The 20,042-nt window shown below is 58.3% G+C and overlaps 4 protein-coding genes across 4 annotated transcripts; all 4 read right to left on the reverse strand.

Annotated features, from left to right (window-relative positions):
* Nucleotides 1-8,877: 8,877 nt before the first annotated feature.
* Nucleotides 8,878-9,657, reverse strand: LSCM1_00034 (uncharacterized protein; the record flags this gene model as incomplete). The annotated part of the gene is made up of 1 exon (XM_067317693.1): nt 8,878-9,657. The coding sequence occupies one exon, from the start codon at nt 9,655-9,657 to the stop codon at nt 8,878-8,880; it is 780 nt and encodes a 259-aa protein (XP_067173798.1).
* A 1,184-nt stretch (nt 9,658-10,841) lies between these two features.
* Nucleotides 10,842-12,203, reverse strand: LSCM1_00035 (uncharacterized protein; the record flags this gene model as incomplete). The annotated part of the gene is made up of 1 exon (XM_067317694.1): nt 10,842-12,203. One exon carries the CDS (start codon nt 12,201-12,203, stop codon nt 10,842-10,844), a length of 1,362 nt encoding a protein of 453 aa, XP_067173799.1.
* A 574-nt stretch (nt 12,204-12,777) lies between these two features.
* LSCM1_00036 (uncharacterized protein) lies at nt 12,778-13,236 on the reverse strand (the record flags this gene model as incomplete). The annotated part of the gene is made up of 1 exon (XM_067317695.1): nt 12,778-13,236. One exon carries the CDS (start codon nt 13,234-13,236, stop codon nt 12,778-12,780), a length of 459 nt encoding a protein of 152 aa, XP_067173800.1.
* Nucleotides 13,237-17,965: 4,729 nt separating this feature from the next.
* LSCM1_00037 (uncharacterized protein) lies at nt 17,966-19,960 on the reverse strand (the record flags this gene model as incomplete). The annotated part of the gene is made up of 1 exon (XM_067317696.1): nt 17,966-19,960. One exon carries the CDS (start codon nt 19,958-19,960, stop codon nt 17,966-17,968), a length of 1,995 nt encoding a protein of 664 aa, XP_067173801.1.
* Between the last annotated feature and the right edge of the window lie 82 nt (nt 19,961-20,042).

The following is a 20,042-nucleotide window of genomic DNA, read 5'->3' on the forward strand; positions in this document are numbered from 1 at the left end:
GACTCGTCAAATCAGTCATCGGCAGCAGCACGCCAGCCTGGCATTGGTGAGTGGAGCGGAGTGCGGCTCCCCCAGGGGACCTTCCTGCGCTTCGGTGTCCTCAGCTACCCGCTAAAGGGAGCGGTGGTGGCTGGTCGCCCATCGGGCCGCCATTTCCTCCAGGCAGCCATTGAGGTCCGAAAAAGAGGCAAACTCGGTATTTAGTCTAAGCCCTCGTGGGCTCTCATCAGCAGCAGCTCCAGCTGCACTGGGGGGGAGGGGCAGCGTGAGCTCTTCGTGAAGGAACGCGTTCCTTACCTGTGCATCGCGTTGAATAGCACCCCCCTCCCCCCACACACACACTCAGTGGCCATATCTGTCAGCCTGGCGTGCGCCCAGACCAGCGACGCTAAGGCACGCGCCGTTGAAGAGCTGTCGGCGCAGAGACAGAGCCGCAAGTTCGGCACGAAGAAGAACCTATTCGCCACCGTCGCCCCAGCAAGCGCAAGGACACGCGCGAGGACCGAGAGAGTGAACAAGGCGAGTAACGGAACAATACAGCATCGCGTGAGTGGATTGGAAGAGCGGGAGGGGGGACAAGTGGATACGGGCACTTCCACAAACACGAGCAACGGCATCTTGCCTGCACCTGTGGCAGACAGACCCTGAAGGCAATGGCAGCCTGCCAGCGCGAAAGCAAGATGGATGGCGCAGAGCGCTTCACCCCGTCTCCTTTGCCGCTGTATTGACCACCTGTGGCAACGCACGCGTGGGCTAAGTGTTCATGCCAAGCAGTGAGTACTCTGCTACACCGCAAGTGCATCTTGAGCGCAACATAGTTGGCAGCCAGCCCTCTCTGGTCTCTTGCCTTCGGTGTTTCGCATGTCTATGGGTACACGCGGGTACGCTTTCGTCCAATGGTAGTGCACGCGCACGCACGCAGCGCCCCCCACACACACACACGCATATAGCCGCCGTCTTAAGATGCACGGGCACACACACACGCACACAGGCGCATGCACATGCAGCACATAGAGCAACCACCAGCAACGGGGAAGACGAGGAGGAGAGCGAAGAGCGATTCTCTTCCCTTTCGCTTTCTCTCGAGCACATCTCCGAAAGAGACGCCTCTCCACGGCACTCACACAGCAACAAGCCACAGAAACAGCGTGGCGAAGGCGTGAGACAGCAGACAGTATTAGCGCGGATGCAAGGCATTCAGAGGGCATCGCACCTGCCCATCTCTTCTCCACTAAGCCGCCAACGCGCACATCACTATCGGAGTGGGGGTAAAGTGCGGTGCAGAGAAGCACTCACCCTTTCCACAGATCCTCAACGACGCAGTGCCCGCCTCCTCCTCTCCTTTCCCCACCCCAATGCTGCCGATCACTTTTTCTGCCGGGCCTTCTCGAGCACCGAACGGCATGGACGGTACGTCTTCCGGTGTATCGGGCACAGTCCGTTCTTGGCAACGTACTTCATGTGCTGCTCTACCGGGTAGCCCTTGTTCTCTGCAAAGCCGTAGCCTGGGTAGAGGCCGTCGATGTAGTTCATGAGCTCGTCCCGGGTGACCTTGGCGAGACACGATGCGGCGGCGATGGAAAGGCTGCGCTTATCGCCCTCGATGATGGGCTGCACGTCACCACCAATGTTAACGCTGGTGAAATAGTCGTAACTCGGGGCCGGTACGGCATGGCCGTCGATGAGGACTAAGGGAGGCTGAATCGGCTCAACGTCGAAGTACTCCGTGGCTCCTTTCAGGAGGTCGAGGTTATGCGGTACTGCGTAACGCTTCTCGTGGTCGTGGTTGGCGGCGGTGCAGAAGCGACTGAAGAGGTACTGAGCAATACTACATGAGCGTGGCCGCGGTGCCGTCTCGTGCGAGAAGCGCGCGTCACTGAGCATGTGCCAGATCGACTGAGCAGAGCGATGCATGGTGTTCATGGAGGCGTTGTAAATGTTGCATTCATCAATGTATGTGTGGTTGGCGATGCCGATGGACCAGAAGTACACGTAGTTGCCAGCGCTGTTGTATCCGTGATAGGTGATCAGGTATGGTGTTTGCATGGAGAGTAGCTTCTTGAAAGGCAGCTTTGACAGTTTCACGTGGGACTCGAACTTTTTGCTGCCCAGAGACGACGCAGGCGCCTCGTCACCTGCGCAGTGGTGAACCACAAACTTCTTGCAACTCGCGACGTCAAAGAAGTCGACGTGCCCCGTTATCATAGCAAAGACGAGGTCGCGCTGCCGCTCCGGCACGGACTTGCTGTCGAAGATCTGGAACTGCTCGGGTGCCTCGTACAGCTGGTCAAACTCGTTGTTGAAGCTCGAAACCGGGATGCGCGAGACAGCGGCGCCGACTACGGGGCCAGCAAGCGGGCCTCGGCCAGCCTCATCGCACCCGATTGTCACGGCCGTCTCCTTGATGCTGCGCCGCAGCCGCACCCCATGTTTTTTCATGTGCGCCACTGCGGCATCTCTCTCCCGCTCCAGCTTACGGCGAGTCGCTGCGGAGAGGCCACTGGTATCCGGTGCCGGCGGCGTTCGACCTGAAACGTTCGTCTGAGGCAGCAATCCGTCACGAGAGAGCTGGTACCCGACCAGGTCCAGCGTTCCATCGAGCGTAGGCTCACCCGTGTCCGTCATGCGATGCCCGACCTCCACTTTCTGCAGGGCGTTCCACGTCGGCGGCAGCCTCAGAGGGGAATATGTGAGGCGTTTCTGCCGAAATATGCGACTGAGTCGGAGCAGCCCACTGCCAAGAGCAGTCTTTCGACGTACAAGAGGAACGAAGCGCCATGAGCTGAGCATGATGGGCATTCCCTTTCTGCGTGATCCACAGCCGCACCGGAGTGCGTTGGATTCGATACACGTAATGTGCGGGCTGGTGAAGGAGCCGGTGGATCGGCTCAGCCAGTTCTGCCCTATGATGGGTGCACTTACAAACACACGCACGCACGTGGGGAAGGAAGGAGGGTCAAAGTGAAGAAACAGAAAGCAAGAAAAACGGTGTAAGAGGCGCGTCTGGTGCAGATGACTGGCGCAGGTCGAGAAGATTGCCAGCGAGGGATGTGTGCTCGAGTCGAGTGATGTCCATGAAAGAAGAAGTGTATGCGTAGGTGTGTAGGTGTGCTCGCGTGCGCAGAGAAAACCTCTTTCTCTCTGGCTGTGGATGCGCACTTGCGCAAACGTATATATATATATATATATATGTATATGAAGGTGTGAGGAGAAGGTCTATCGACGCGGCGAAAAGGGCCCGAGTGTGTCTTCGTCGGGATATGAGCCACAGCGTCGCTTCGCTGATAGAGAAAGTTAGTAAAGAAGCGATGCGAGAAGGGCCCCGTGTGCGTGCCTCTTCCACGTGCTCAGATGACTTTTGCACTCCGAAAGCGAACCAAAGGCGCACAATACAAGGCGAGGGTCGCTGGTGGCAACAGTGACGGATACTCCCTACCAGCTAAGCAGCGAGAGGCGAAGAGGGAAGAGGCACTCGCGAGGAGTGGTGTGGAGAAAAAGAAGCAGTGAGGGGCACAGTGGGCTGAGCCCTCTTGCGTGGCTTAGCCTTCAAATCTCGGCACGGGTGCTTAGAAGCCTCTTGCCGACTCCGTGAGGGAAACGCGAGATGCATTCTGCTACCACACAACACACAGGCAGAGCCGTGCGCATTTGCTCCACAAACAAAAACAAAAAGCGCTGTGCGTGGACCAGAGGAAGTGTGCAACGAGCTCCATCTTCGCCCTCTTTTCTTTTTTTTTTCACGCTGTCTTCGCTTTCCTTCGCTCTACTCCACCCGCCAGATTACGCTCTTAAGGGAATTTAAGCCTTACGAAAAGGGACGCAGACGCGCACGCTGATAGAGACACTGTGACCCACACTAGCGTACCGTTAAGAAAGGGGGCCGGCAATGGCCAGCATCAAAGGTAAGGGACCAAGAGGGAGGGAACAGCAGCAGCGCCAGAGCTTCTGCTCGTATCTCAGCAGCCCGCAAGACCGGAGAAAGAGGGGCCCTCGTGCCGGTCACTTGAATTCCTCCTCGGTCACAGCGGCTGCAGGCGACGTTCCGATGGCAGCACCTTGAAACGGCGCTTGATGGAAACGCGGTGGCGGCTAAACTTATCGTCGGGGCTGAAGCGGGCTGGGTGGGCGCTCAGCGTCGGCTTACCTTCCGGGTCCACCTTCTTCAGCGTGTAGACACGCTTGCCATCAACCATGTACACTCGGAGATGCATGCGTGGCCGTTAGATCTGTGTATGTGCGAGATAGACAAAATAGTTCGATGTGCTAAAATCGTCTTCGTTGTGCGGTACGCAGGAGTCGTGAAAGCTGTGGCAGACATGCGAGCGGTGACAGCATTGAGCAGAGATGGTCAGCAGAGAAGACGAGAATAAGACTGAAGGAAATGGCGAGCCGACAAGCGTGCGCGCAGGGCCACGCAAACTTGCTGAGTGAGCAAGTTTGCATGATGCCCACCCCTTAGAGGGGCATCAGATTAAACAGACTGCGTCAGACGGGGGTGATCCCATGATCGGCGCAACGGCTCCAAGGCACGCCTGCGCCATTCAAACATCATGCGATGCATGCGTGTGCGTATGCGCTCATCCTTTCCGTCCGCTCGCTCGCAGCGCTTTTGGCGCCTTTTCTTTTTTTCCAGCGTGTTGACGATGTGGACACCGCTTACGATCCCCCTCCGCGCCGCATTCCCCAGCACGAGCAAAGAAGGCGAGAGAGAGGCCGGCACACAGAGAGAGAGGGATGGAGAGGGAGACAAAAGGCGCCTCTCAGCCGTTTTGGCACTCCACACAGGCACACCACAAAGAGGGCCGACCTACTTCCCTTTCGAGATCGTACATGCGTGACGTCGGCGTGCAGCTGCGGCTTAAACGCCGTACCTCATTTCCTTTGCCTGTTCAACAAAAGAGAGAGAGCTCGCGCGCGCGAATAAAGGATGCGCTCGACCGCCTCCTCCTCTAGCGTCATCGTCTCGAGTGAAGCAGCAGTGCTTTCGTCAGCAAACTCACAGGAAAGGGGACAGGACTGCGGTGGAGGAAGGCACAAGGGCGGGTACGTGCGTCGAGGTGTCCCCTGTGCGCCAGTGCAGAACTGCAGTGATGTATTAGTACATGCCCACGTTTCGGAGGGTCAAAAGAGGAAGGGAGAGACAGCAGCAGGTGTCCAGCCCGCGCCGCCGGGCCCGAAGAGGGGGGGCGAAGCCGAAAGCGCAATGCATATCCAGCGAGCGAAGAGAAACAGAAGCGATGCCGGAAACAGGCAATCACAGACACATCGGTGTGGCGAAAGGCGAAGAGGGGGAAAGAGTGCCCTCGGGGCATAAAGAATAAAGGAGGCGCAACAGCAGGTGCTAAGGCACCCCGCACGCGCAAGGGCAGGCACTGACGCTTACGCATAGAGATAGGGCGACGGAAAGGGGGACACTTGCGCTCCCACGTTCGCCACTGTGTGGCCCTCACCGGGGTGGTGAGGGTACGAGGAGACTGAAGCCGCAACACTGTCGAGAGTCGCTCTTCTTTCCTCCGACAGGAGTGTTGCGGCACATAGGTCTGAGAAGATAAGATATAGCATGAGAATAAAAGGCACGCGAAACAAAGGAGAGAGGCGCTTTGGCCGTTGCCGCGCATCAGCATCCTTTTTTTTTTCACTGCTCATCTGTTTACATTTGATACCTCCTTCAGAAGCGCTGGTCTCGCTACTCGCGAAATCAAAAGGAAGTTCGCAAACCCCATCACGGAGACGTATGCCCCTCCCTCCCTCCCCCCGTGCGTGTCCTCTTTCCCTCTCCACGACGCGAGAAACAGCAGCGCTCGCAGGCCGCACCTCGTTCCTCAGCGGCCAAAAAAAAGGAGCGAGGGAAAGAAGGCCTCCGTCGGCAGTGGCGCGTCGACACAGAGAGAAGGACAGAGAAGATGTCGAGAGCCGGAAACGCGCCAGAGGTGCGAGGGGGGAGGTTGAAAGTGAAGCATATCTTGTCTCCAAGATCTAACGAGTGGAAGAGAAGGGTCTACTCGAGAGGGACATGGTGGACCCGTCTCCACCTCACAGCAATGCGAACGCTATGCTGTTCAATAGGAATCTAAAGAATGGTCGCAACGGCGCAGGTGGGCCCGCAGCATCTTGTCGTCGCGCATCAGACTCGTCAGGTAGCATGTGTTGTCGAGGATGGTGGTGTAGACACTCCCCGGCAGAAAACGTGGCAGCCGCGCACAGCTCTTCCCTTTGCTGTGCACTACAAGCGCACGTGTTTGTGTGGAGTGGTGCTCCGCGGCGAGCTCCTCCATGGCCGCGCGGCGAGCCCGCATCTCCGAGAAATCGTCCATCAAGTGCGCTCGCGCCGCAGAGCGCCGAAGGTGCGCGAGCACAGCGGAGGTCATCTCAAGGCGGAGCAGTGATTCTGGAAGGCGGCCAATCATAAAGAAATTGTAAACATCCAGCTCGTAGCTCGGAGCTGCTGCAGGTGTCAAGTCGGCAACAGGCCTGACACGACGACTGTGGCGTTCCATAGAGTTCGAGCGCCTCCGCATCTCCGTTTTCCCCTCCATCATCCCTCGCACAGCCTTTGACAAAGCACTCAAGGGGTGCTGCTGCTGCGCAAGCTCCGCCTCACGCTTGGCCACTACCTGGCTCCAGTACGCCTCCTCCGCATCTCGACGCACCTTGCGGTAGTTGAGTTCAACCACAGCCCGCACACGCGCACGGTGGCGTCTGAAGGCACGCTGGATGCAGATCACTCGTGCTTCCAGGAGAAAGGCGGGACAGCGGAGCTTTGTGGATGGGATCCGAAGGACGCGAAGAAAGGTCTCAGAGGCCTGTTCGAGACGACGCTGCCGCCGCCGGTGGGCTTTGAGGAGCACGTACTTGGCCACAGTAGCGGTTGCCCACGCCATCTGCTTGCGAAACCGGTAGTGCTTCCAGAGGGGAATAAAGAGACGCCGCAGCGTACCGTAGGCATCGAGTTCGGCTAGCAGCGGGTTCGCGACGCTGACAGTCAGGGCCAACTGCGATTTGCTTGACCGTTTCAGCTCATCCTCAATGATGGCGGCGTCAAGCTGCGGCGTCCAGAAGCGTCCCAGTGGACTCGGCAAACGCCGCATCTCCTTTGGAGACGATGCGCTGAGCATCGAGCTTGACAAGCCGCCGCCGCCATCGATAAGGTTCGACGATTCCTTGTCTATCCTCATGGAAAGTTTCGCTGCTTCGATAGGCACGCGGTTTACTGCCAGCAGCTTCTCAGAATCCTCAGCAAGGACAATTCGCGGAGGTAACTGTGGTAAGAAGATGTCGCTCTGCTTCGTCGGCCGGCGCAAGAATGCCGCAGAGATGTTGTGAGAGCTGCGCAGGGTACGAGGCCACGAGACAGAAACGGTTGAGGTGAAGATGCACTTCGGCACGTGCCTCGGTGCATTGAGCTGCACATGTCGCGGCCAGCTTGTCGCCATGATATCCGCTGGGCCGGTGCGATGACGTGGTTTTGCCGCTGCGCTCCCTAAAGGGGGAGGATGCGGCACCACCGCCTGCGAAGGCGCTGTCGCCAGTTCAGAGGGCGGCCTCTGCATTGGTTGATAAGAAGCTGCGCAGCGGGGTAAGAAGGTGAAGTACACTTTGAATCTGGACGGGAGCAGTAAAAGAGTGCGCGTGCGCGAGAGAGAGAGAGAGCGGGGGAGAGAGAGCGAGCGAGTGGTGGAGGGGAGAGAGAATCCAGGGATACAGCGATGTGCGCAGGGCGACACATGCGTACCGAAAGGGTGTGCATGCGTTGGAAGCAGGGCAGAAGGGTCTTCGTACCGTCTAGGGGACTACTTCGGCTCTACAGCCCCGGCGACTAATAGCGCTTCCCCTTGAAGAAGTGGAGCGCGAAGCAAAGAGGGTGGGAGGGGATGGCGGAAGGTAAAGGGAGGATACGTACCACAGTGAGCAGGCTTCGGCTGTCACGCGGGTGCGACATGTCACGTACCGACGTCGCATTTACCAGTATAGAGCCGTCCTCGAGGCGCGTCTATCGCGGTGCGCACCCAAGCCGCCATCATCCTTCAGCGTAGAGGAAGAGCATATACTCACGTGCCCGAGCATGGCTGCGTGCAGCAATCTGGAGCCGCTCACGCCTTCCGGCGCGGGAGTCGCGCATGAGTTCTGCTTTTTAGAGCAAATACGCCGTCGCTGTTCTTGTTGCGCTGTAGAGACAACTTCGACTCAGGTGTCGATGCGTTGCTCACCTTTCGTGTCGCGCTTTACACAAGGAGAAGAGGAACAGAAAAAAACAGCACAGGCAGAGGCATAGAGAGAGAGAAGCGCATATATGAGAGGGCTACAAGCCGCGGCGGCAGCGAAGATCGAGCTTAACGGCGTGTCAGCCTATCAGACCCCGCATGAGCACGTATGTGTATGGCATTCCAGCCAGGTACGGCACAGTAAGTTGAGGAGCGTACGCACACATCTACAGCCTAACACCCTGTCACTGCATCTCACTTGCACCCCGCCCGTCCACCACCACCCCCGATCGGTAAGCCACAGAATCTCAGCTGCCCCTCGAAATTCGCCGGCGCGACAGCAGAGACGACGAGAGGAGGAGCAAGTCGCAGATGTCAATCGCTGCAGCAAGAGCCAGAGGCGGAGGCCCAAAATAGAGACGCTCCTGGGTAGCCAGCGAAGTACACATCCGCTTCCTCCCTCATCGCTTCATCAACTGCGCCCGCACACAGGCAGGCACGCGTGAAGCTTTCGCGCCCCGTTTGGTGTGCAGCCCTGCGCCGCCCACCGCTTAGAGGGGTCCGCGCAGGTACAACAAGAGAGGGAGAGAGGAGGGTGAGGCGAGAGAAGGCTGCGGTAAGAAGAAGAGGTTTCCCTCCCTCTCTCTCTTGCGTACCTCCCAAGCTACCCCAACGCTTATCTGCGCTTCGCCGCCGCACTTTTCGCGCGCTTCTGCGAGCGCCACGTCTTCAAAAGGGCCTCCGGCGCATTCTTGTACGTCCATCGGTGACGATCTTTCGTAAACTCCAGCTCATCTGCGATCTGCTTGAACACCTTGGCGAAGTCCACCGGTTGCGCCGACATTTGCGGCATCTGTTGCTGAATCATCATCGAATGCCCTTCCGACTCGACATCCTCGCCGAGAAGCAGTTGCAGCAGCCCCTGGTTGCCAGACATGATGAGGAAGTACAGGCTGAGAGAGGTCACGTAGTTGCAGTTGAGCACATCTATGTCAAGTCCGCGCTGCATCATTTCGCGAAAGCGGTGCGACAAGGGGAACGGGAACTTGGCGACCACGAAGCCGGAGAAGAAGTAGGATACCAGCATCATCATACCGATGTTCGGCACCATCATCATGAACTGGCTCTTCAGCATGCTCATCATGATGTTTGGGTCGTTCATCATCTCCATCGGATTGACTGGATCCACCTCTTTCTTCAGCATGCCGTTCAGCATCCGCTCCGCCCGGCGCTTAAACGACTCAGGCGACAGTACACCACCACCGCTGAGCAGCAGGCTACCGTAGTTTTGAATGTTCACGTTGCAGATGCGGGCCATGTTCGGCTTAGAGGGGGCGTTCATGAGAATAGAGACGTAGTGGCGCAGCACGCCCATGAATAGGACAATCACAATCAAAGGCAACAGCACCCAGTCCCGAATGCTGGGGTCTAACAGGATGTTCTGCTCGGCCGTCATTGTTCAAGCGGTGCCAGAGGTGCCACACGACAAGCGCAGCGCTGATGTGCGAAACGTGTACAAATGGAGAAAAACCGAAGCCCAGTACGGAGAGCGGCGCTGCCGTATGCTCCGTGTGCGTGTGTGTGTGTGTGTGTAAGACGGGGAGAGTGAAAGCAACTTGTCTTCGATTCTGGACCGTGCGCAGTGCCGCTGTGTCTTTGAGTTAGAAGGGAAAAACGAGCAACCCGCTAAAGCCGCGTGACGTGCGGGGGTAAATACACTTCACGAGGAGGTGCCGCACAAAATCGGCTCACCAAGACGATGTGTAGAGCAGTCGTGCGGAGAAGGAAATATTTAGAAGAAATGAAGAGCCGAAGAAGTGTGTGGGCCTGTGCTCTGTTTCAAGTGGTATCGGACACGCGGCGGTCGACGGCGCATCAATCGAAGGAGAAGAGCGGAGAGAAGGGAAGGAAAAAGCGAGAGCGCGCGAAGATGGCGGGGGCTAACACAGGAGAGAGGGAGTTGCAAGAATGAGGATCAGAGGATAACGGTACATTTTGGATGAGGATGAAGGGAAAGATTACTGCAATTAAGCAGATCCACTGCCTCGTCAACACAACGCAAGCGATGCAGCTGACCGCGCAAGAGGGGCACTGCCGTCTTCGAGGTGGCGAGCACACCTTGTGAATTGGAAAGAATCTATCGCCAGACTTCAAGCAACGAAACCACATACGGCCCGTCGCAGTATTCCATGTTGTGAAGCACTACGAGGGCAAGAAAGAGGGAGAGGGCCAACGACGAGGCTCGTGTGCGTGTCACATACGATGCACGGGCTGAATCTCCAAGAAGAAATAGGGTGGAGGGAGATAAGGAGAGGCTCGGTGAGCCGTGCTGTGCGAAAAATCCCCCCCGCCCAGCATGCGCAAAAAAGGAGGCGAAGAGGACATCCATGGAGGCACGCAAAAACAAACGGAGAGCTTGCGGACAAGCGGGAGGAGGGGCGGGAGGGCACGCAGAGGCACCCGCCATCAACGCACTCACCACGTGCTGGATCAACGACCTACAGCGCTGGAGACGGCGTCGGAAAGAGGAGGACTGCTCCGGGCACTGCCAGCACAGTCGGCACAGCATCTCCTCCTTCATGACCGCGTTCGGCCATGCTTCGCTGCTTCCTACAAAAGACCAAGGGCAATGGCGTTCAGTCACCGCGCGTCCCCCTCAAGGATGTCGGGGAAGAGGAACTCAGTAAACTTGGCGATGCGGCGCGCGTAGCGGCCCGGCGGGATGGTGGAGAGTGTTTTTTGCTCCCACAAAAATGATTTGAAGAAGTTGGCACTCTTTTTCTTGATCGTGTACGTCGTGAGCATGTCAATGATACCGACGTAATATATTTCCTGATCGTTGAGGCTGTGCATGCCGTTGGCGAACTCAGCCAGCGTCGCTGACTTCGCCTTCTTATGCAACGGGAAAGCCCCCTGCGCGCGAGGAGCGGGTCGCAGCTCGGCACACGGCGACGCAGATGCGGCACCGGGCGGGGCTGTCATTTTCATATTTTCAATGATGTACCGCCTGCCTGACCGCGACATCTTGTTCTCTTGGTAGGTAACGCCGATGAGTAGCGAGTAATCCATCAAGCCTGCGTGGCGGAGAAAAGTGTAGTCGCCAAGAAGATGTTGAACAAGCCGCTGGCGTGTCAGGTGTGGAAGCCAAAAGAGTCGCGTCAGGTCTTTGTCATGAAGCGTGGGCAACTTTTGAGCGTCCTCTACTCCCTTCACTATGACCGCGTCCTGCCTGTCGTCGCGCTGCGGGGGCGAGCCGGTCGCTGGCTGAACCATGAGGTCAAAGCTCTTTGGGGTTTCTATAAGGTACGGATCGGGCTCGTAGGCGCGGCGAATAAGATGCGGATAGTGCTGATACTTGCCGGGCTTGGGAATGCGGCCCTTAATGTCCCACTTTTCATGCAGAACCGCAGCGGCCCCGAAAACATCGTTGAAGCACAAAATGAACCCCTCCTCCCTCCGCACGGACACCTTCAGGAGCATGTAGAAGCGCATGAGGAGACTGCTGGGGTGAGTGGCGATGTGTTGTGCGTAATCACGCAACACACGCAGCAAAACGTGGACCTCCTCCGCTGCGATCGTCTTACACATAAACGACATCGTCTTGGATTTCAGAAAGAGCGCTTGAGAGCGGCCCTCACCCATTTCCAACCTCAAGCGCTCCTCTGGCAACGACCACTCCTCCGCGAACTGCGAGCCCGTCACCCCCTCCACCTGACGAAGAAAGAAGAATACATTCGGGGCGTACTCGGTGACATGCACCTCAACCTGCCTCCCCTTACTATCCGTGGAGAGAACGGTGAAATGCTGCTGAGCGCTAACATCCTCTGGCGCGATCGTGCTGGTGTACTCGGCCAGACCAGAGCGAGTACGACGCACCGTCGGCAGCGTTGCACCTGTCTCGCACTTCTTCAGCTGCGCCGCTACGGTCACCCTCAACGCCGCTGCCACCTGCAGCGCGGTGAGACCACGGCCGCTCGTGGCGGCCCCACCAACTTGCCCCATGAGGGCCTCTGTGAAGGTAGCGGAGTCGCTAAAGCTCACACGCTTCCAGAAAGAGGGAGCAAGATAAAATGCAGTCACCGTAGGGGGCGCTCTACGGTAAGCAAATCTCGAGCTATGGTGGAGATGTGGTCGTGTGCAACCGCGGCCGTCGACTTGTACCCTGTCGAAGCGGTGAGAAAAAAAGCTGAAGGTTGTCGTGGAGGTGCGCCCATGGACCTCTGAGGTGGACGACGATGTAGGCATTGGGAGAACGTGGTGGAAGAAGTTTCCATACAGCTGCATAGTGCACGGTGCATTCATCTGACCCGCCGACTGCGCATTCTGTGCGCAAGGGACGACCTCCACACATCATAATGCAGCGGTGCGACAAAAGAGGTGAACCTGGTGGATGCCACATCCCAATGGCGAGGCGCTGAGTGGGGCAGCGGCGGCGCGTCGACATCGACCTCACACCCTCTAATGAGGCCCCTCCTCTTTCGCTTCTGCTGCTGCGCAATGGCAACGGTGGCGTAGAGAGCCCTACAGAGACACGCGTATGAGGAATTGCGTTACAGATGGCGCACTTCCCCGGGCATCAGCCTCTCTTGTACTTACGCATCAACTTCTCCTTTAAGGAGAGCCCCTCACCCTGTGAGGAAGTGCGCTGCTGCTGCTCCGTCACGGACTGTTGCGGATGCGGCTGAGGTGCGCCAGCAGGCACGTTCACCTGCAGGCTATTCGCCTGCTCGCGGCGACGTTTATGCGACAGGATCTGCTGAAGAATATACGACTCCGCTGCCTGCTGCGACACTTGAGCTTCTTGGCCCGCATAAGAGGGAGGAGAGGGCTGCGGAGCGGATGAAGGCGGCGAGCCAGCACTTCTGACCGTTGGAACGTATGCCTCCGCCGTGGAGGAGGCACCCACCTTAGCGCCACTGGCGAAGATTTTTGCTTTCATGGCACGACGTCGCTGCTCCCGCCACTCCTCCGGGTTCGCGCTTAGCTTCAACAGCTCCGCATTAACCTCCGACAGATCTCCGTCGTGATCTTCCATGGCTGCTATCACCGCAATCGAAGAAGGGCAACGGAGAGGCGAAAGCCACAGACCGGGAAAAAAGGTAAGCGCCGAAATCCGGTGTGCGCAGAGGTACAAAATGTCGTGCTAGCACCCCAAGGAAGATCGCGCCGTTGACTTGATCGTTGCGCATTCAACCGCAACCCCTTGGACTGCGGCGTGCGGCGAGGTGCTGGATTGAAGGTATCAGCTGAAAACGCGCAAAGTTTTGCTTCGCACAACACGTGTGGGCGAGGGCGCGTACACGGTCGAACTAATACGCGATGGGCAGGCGAGCGAAGAGAGGTACACAAGAAAGGACCAGCTGGAAGTTGAGCGTCTGCGACGGCACATGTTAGGGAGACGAAGGCAATGGCCTTATCACCCTGCACGGTGGGAAAGCGCACAAAGTGAGAGAAAGAGGCGTGTTGAGCCACCAAAGAAAGCAGCTGCCCACATTCAGCGCGCCCCTTAGTCCATGATGGACGCTAAATCGGCTGCACAGCTAATTCCTCGCCCCCATTAACAACATCCACCACTTGACCTGGCAGACGTGGCGCTGATATCTACAATAACGGCTTCGTCGCCAACAATCCGCGATTCCTGTCCACGACTTGGAGAAGATAGGACCACAAATCTTCACATATCACTCAAAGTTCCGTACAAAGATTTGTTAGGTTATTAACCCTTTTTAAATTTTCTTTGCAAGCCCACACTACCTAGACGACAGCTATGCTCTCACAGCAGCGCGCACTCCAACAGGTAGAGGAGAGGAGCAGCACACTACTCCATGCAGAGTCCCCCTCCGTTCCTGCGCCGCTGGGCGCGCAGAGTCGCAGCGTTCATTGTAACTATGACAATGGTGTATCTGTCTGTGCTCATGGGAGATGATGTCACGGAAAGCATGGATAGAGCCGAATCACTACAGCCTAACTCCGGCACGCCGCGGCCTCGGAGAGGGCAACAGCGGGGAAAGCCTGCATCTACGCGGGAGCCGCCTTGGGCAAAAAGGCTCAGCCAGAGACGCCGCGATTCAGCCGCGCGAGCGCGTGCTCTTCAGACGCACCGCCACTGCGCAACCGCTACACGACTACCTCAGTCCTCCACGGCGCGCCAGCGGGCACACGCACACAGCGTCCACGGCACGACGGCAGATCAGTAGAGATGAACCGCAAAGGGTCACGTGAGTCGTTCAGTGAAGGGAATCAGCTCAAACAGAGCGCATAAATGAAACAGTCATCGTCTATGCCTCGGCCCGCTGAGCACCTAACACACAAAGAGAGAGACACACACACAGACACGCATGTGTACCGCCACTCGCACTTCCTCCTCCTTCAGTGAGCGGGAGGCCCACCACCCGCCCCCTCACGCTGTCGTACCAAACCCGAGAAGCGAGCGCAAGAGAGAAGAGCCACGCCACCACTTAGGCGAGGGCTCATCGGGCTGTCGCGACTCGCGCACGTCGCACACTCTCGGGCTTATTTTCTGCAAAGCGCTCCACTAGTGAGGGGCAGCCTTCGCGGTAAGCATCACCCTCCAGCAGTCCACAGAAAGACACCCCCTCCGTTCCTGCGCCGCTGGGCGCGCAGAGTCGCAGCGTTCATTGTAACTATGACAATGGTGTATCTGTCTGTGCTCATGGGAGATGACGTCACGGAAAGCATGGATAGAGCCGAATCATAACGCAGCTGCCTCGCGGGAGAAGGCACACTCTAGCAACGGTGTCCCTCAGCAGGTTACACACACACACACAGATACCCACAGACGCGGATACCTACACACGCCAGCGCACAGAAAGTCTCGATGCCACCGAACAACTTCACCGCGCAGGAGGGCTAACGGTCAAGGACCTAAGAGCATCTTCCGCACCACGGCAACAACAAAAAGGTCCCCCGCGCTCTTGCTGCCAGGCGCCGCAGCCGCCACAGAGAGCCCTAACCTGTCCGCGCACACGCACAACTTCCCTCGCCAAAGCAGCCCGCACTCCAACAGGTAGAGGAGAGGAGCAGCACACTACTCCATGCAGAGTCCCCCTCCGTTCCTGCGCCGCTGGGCGCGCAGAGTCGCAGCGTTCATTGTAACTATGACAATGGTGTATCTGTCTGTGCTCATGGGAGATGATGTCACGGAAAGCATGGATAGAGCCGAATCACTACAGCCTAACTCCGGCACGCCGCGGCCTCGGAGAGGGCAACAGCGGGGAAAGCCTGCATCTACGCGGGAGCCGCCTTGGGCAAAAAGGCTCAGCCAGAGACGCCGCGATTCAGCCGCGCGAGCGCGTGCTCTTCAGACGCACCGCCACTGCGCAACCGCTACACGACTACCTCAGTCCTCCACGGCGCGCCAGCGGGCACACGCACACAGCGTCCACGGCACGACGGCAGATCAGTAGAGATGAACCGCAAAGGGTCACGTGAGTCGTTCAGTGAAGGGAATCAGCTCAAACAGAGCGCATAAATGAAACAGTCATCGTCTATGCCTCGGCCCGCTGAGCACCTAACACACAAAGAGAGAGACACACACACAGACACGCATGTGTACCGCCACTCGCACTTCCTCCTCCTTCAGTGAGCGGGAGGCCCACCACCCGCCCCCTCACGCTGTCGTACCAAACCCGAGAAGCGAGCGCAAGAGAGAAGAGCCACGCCACCACTTAGGCGAGGGCTCATCGGGCTGTCGCGACTCGCGCACGTCGCACACTCTCGGGCTTATTTTCTGCAAAGCGCTCCACTAGTGAGGGGCAGCCTTCGCGGTAAGCATCACCCTCCAGCAGTCCACAGAAAGACACCCCCTCCGTTCCTGCGCCGCTGGGCGCGCAGAGTCGCAGCGTTCATTGTAACTATGACAATGGTGTATCTGTCTGTGCTCATGGGAGATGACGTCACGGAAAGCATGGATAGAGCCGAATCATAACGCAGCTGCCTCGCGGGAGAAGGCACACTCTAGCAACGGTGTCCCTCAGCAGGTTACACACACACACACAGATACCCACAGACGCGGATACCTACACACGCCAGCGCACAGAAAGTCTCGATGCCACCGAACAACTTCACCGCGCAGGAGGGCTAACGGTCAAGGACCTAAGAGCATCTTCCGCACCACGGCAACAACAAAAAGGTCCCCCGCGCTCTTGCTGCCAGGCGCCGCAGCCGCCACAGAGAGCCCTAACCTGTCCGCGCACACGCACAACTTCCCTCGCCAAAGCAGCCCGCACTCCAACAGGTAGAGGAGAGGAGCAGCACACTACTCCATGCAGAGTCCCCCTCCGTTCCTGCGCCGCTGGGCGCGCAGAGTCGCAGCGTTCATTGTAACTATGACAATGGTGTATCTGTCTGTGCTCATGGGAGATGATGTCACGGAAAGCATGGATAGAGCCGAATCACTACAGCCTAACTCCGGCACGCCGCGGCCTCGGAGAGGGCAACAGCGGGGAAAGCCTGCATCTACGCGGGAGCCGCCTTGGGCAAAAAGGCTCAGCCAGAGACGCCGCGATTCAGCCGCGCGAGCGCGTGCTCTTCAGACGCACCGCCACTGCGCAACCGCTACACGACTACCTCAGTCCTCCACGGCGCGCCAGCGGGCACACGCACACAGCGTCCACGGCACGACGGCAGATCAGTAGAGATGAACCGCAAAGGGTCACGTGAGTCGTTCAGTGAAGGGAATCAGCTCAAACAGAGCGCATAAATGAAACAGTCATCGTCTATGCCTCGGCCCGCTGAGCACCTAACACACAAAGAGAGAGACACACACACAGACACGCATGTGTACCGCCACTCGCACTTCCTCCTCCTTCAGTGAGCGGGAGGCCCACCACCCGCCCCCTCACGCTGTCGTACCAAACCCGAGAAGCGAGCGCAAGAGAGAAGAGCCACGCCACCACTTAGGCGAGGGCTCATCGGGCTGTCGCGACTCGCGCACGTCGCACACTCTCGGGCTTATTTTCTGCAAAGCGCTCCACTAGTGAGGGGCAGCCTTCGCGGTAAGCATCACCCTCCAGCAGTCCAGTGAGAGGACCTCCCGGCTATGAGCACGGTGCTCGCTTAGTGCATCTGATGGCCAAAAGGCGTGCAGGGGCTTGCCGCGAGCTGGTCTCTACTGCGAAGTAAAGTTGTGTGCTGATACCGTGTCTATCAGCTCTGGTCTTCCCGACCGACGGGGTGTATTCGACGCTGATAGCCGTTGAGGAGAGGTGAAGAGGTGGTGCTAGATGAGTAGAGAAGAGGTGTGGCTGTAAGGAAAGGCGTTCAAGGGTGATGCAATACACCGGGGGGCCGATAAGGTGGGGAGCGGGGTCTAGAAAAAAAAGTGCGGAGAGATAGAAAAAGCACAGTGTCTGTAACGCGGGTGCGTGTAGCGCTGCCGCAGTTTCGAAGGAGTGGCGCCGTTTAAAGAAAAAAACCTCTTTGAGGGACTGGCGAGCACCGTTCAGAGTATGCTCTTCTTGACCGCATCACTTCGGGCGAGCTCGACCTCAGACCGTGACTGCGTTCTAGATACGCCCGAGTTCCTCGTCGCGCGCCTGCTGTGTACGTGGAACGGTTTTGGTGTTTACTTCGTCGATGATGATTCGTGCGGCGCACCCCCTGTAAACATGTAAATGGTATTCCTTCTATAGTGAGAGCGGTGGCGCACTAGATCCAGAGACGCACTCGAACGTAAACGTTGCCAACAGAGGTGCCGCGCGATTTGACCGTTGCGTCATCTATTTTCCTTGTTCTCTCGCTTACTAGGGCGGAGACGCCACGCGCAGCAGCGCGTATGGGTCATACCAGAGAGGCACGGACACATCGGCACCTGGCGCGCGAGGCTGCGCGCTCAAAATCTTCTCTAGCCGCTCACGCCACGCCACCTGCGTCTTCTCGGCGTATTCGCGCTTAGAGTTGATGAAACGCACAGTGTCCTCCTCCAACTTTGTGCAAAGTGGCGGCACGCGCAGCTCCACGGGTAGGCGAACAGCAGAGAACACATTGACTCGGGGAACCACCCACCTTTGCATGTCGACGTTGTCACTCAGCAAAGCATGAAGGTCGCCGGGTTCGCCCTCAGGCCGCCGCCGCTTCAGTGGATTGTTCATGGCGGGTTCCTCAGGGCGTGGGGCCTTGAATATGTAGCGCTGCTCCATCACTAGCAACAAAGCACCCCATGTTGCCCGTTTCGCCTCTGGAATGAGGGGAAGGGCGCGGAGCCACATCAGATCTCGTGTGCGCCGTTGGCTCATATCAGTCTGCCACGCTTGCTGAGAAGTGCTGCCCCAGGCTCCCATGCGCCACCGCGCGAGCTGCTCGACAAGTTGCATGAGCGGCTCTGCCTCCTCACGCTGGATGAAGTGGGAGGCGAACCGACGGAATGAGAGAAGACCGCCCAGTCGCTCGAAGACTGCCTGGACGCTGCTGCTGGAGGCTGCAAGTATATCCATCATGATGCGCATCTCCTCCGTGTGTTCCGTCATCTCACACAGCCGCAGCAGGCCGGGAAGCGCCTCCAATCGTTCATCCGGAAACGCCTCCGCCGCAGCGCCGCCCTTTACGTGCGCCAGCACCGACAGCCAAAAGAGATGTCGCATCTCCGGCGGCATCTGCTTCACTCCAGTGCAGGCAAGCGGAGGAGCAGCGGCGATCGCCGCGCCGCCGTGCGCAGCACTACCGCCGACCTGCTTCATGGGCAGCTTCACCGGCGGGCGAGGCCCGCCAATGCCAGGGGCTGTAGGCAACTTCACTGCACCTGAGCTGGGCAGCCGCCCTGCGAAGGGCGCCCGCGACTCTGGAGCCTGTGTCGGAGCCGCAGTCGCTCCCGAGGAAGGGCAAGGCGTCACCGCAGCGGAGGCAGCTGCCGGCACGGCAGACGCCGATCCCACTTGCACCGCCTCGATCTTGTAGCCTGCGCCGCTCCGCAGGTATGTTTCGACCTTTACGCGGCGATCCGCGGCGGAGGGAAAGCGAACATTCGCGGTGGACTGCTCGCCACCGTAGCGTGTTCCGCCTTTCACCCAATCCATGTACTTGGTGTGGTACGTTTGCAGCGACAGCATTGCCTCCGGCACGCGACTTTGAACGATAAGCATCGGCGCGAGCTGGCCAACGAAGGCGTCCCAAAGCGGCTTGAGGGGGCCGGGTTGGAGGCTGTCGTACAGCAGCTTCACGTTGTCGCAGCAGCAGGCAAAGCAAATCGCAAGTTCGCCTGAGTTTTTCCACGTGAAACGCTGCATCGCCCGTCCACTGCGCTGTGCCAGCTGGTACTGCCGTTGGTACTCCTGCCGCACCTCCGTCACAAACATCTCCACCGCCACGCGGAAGTAGTCTAGTGTTCGGTGACGCCCCTCCGGATACCGCTTCCTGTCGGTACTCAAGAGAAACAGTACCCTTCCCATGTCCTGCATGTCTTTGAGCGGTGGCAGAGGGATGTATTCCTTGTCTGGTCGCTCAAAGCGCAGCTCAGGATTCAGCTGCACATGCCGCTGCTGCTGCTGCTGCTGCGGTTGCTGCTTAGCCACGGCTCTCCCTGTTGCAGCGACGTTCTGGCGCTGCGGCAGTGATGAAACGCACTCGCTATCGGAGGACTCAGAGCCGGTGAAACTGCCACTGCTACTGCTGCTGTCGGAGACGCTGGTGCTGAATTCGTCCGAGTCGGTGCTGCTGACGTTCGAAGAGGAGTCGCTGGACGCTGGCGACACTCGGCGGGGCTCTGCGCCAGCAGCTGTGTAATCGGCACGGCTTGCCGACATGACCAGACGGTGTTGTGAGACAAAGAAGAGAGAAGGCAGCGTGGAAAGTGCTGCGAAGCGACGGAGTACAAGAGATGGGCGG

Source organism: Leishmania martiniquensis, chromosome 36 (genome assembly GCF_017916325.1).
Source record: "Leishmania martiniquensis isolate LSCM1 chromosome 36, whole genome shotgun sequence".
Taxonomy (NCBI): Eukaryota; Euglenozoa; class Kinetoplastea; order Trypanosomatida; family Trypanosomatidae; genus Leishmania; species Leishmania martiniquensis.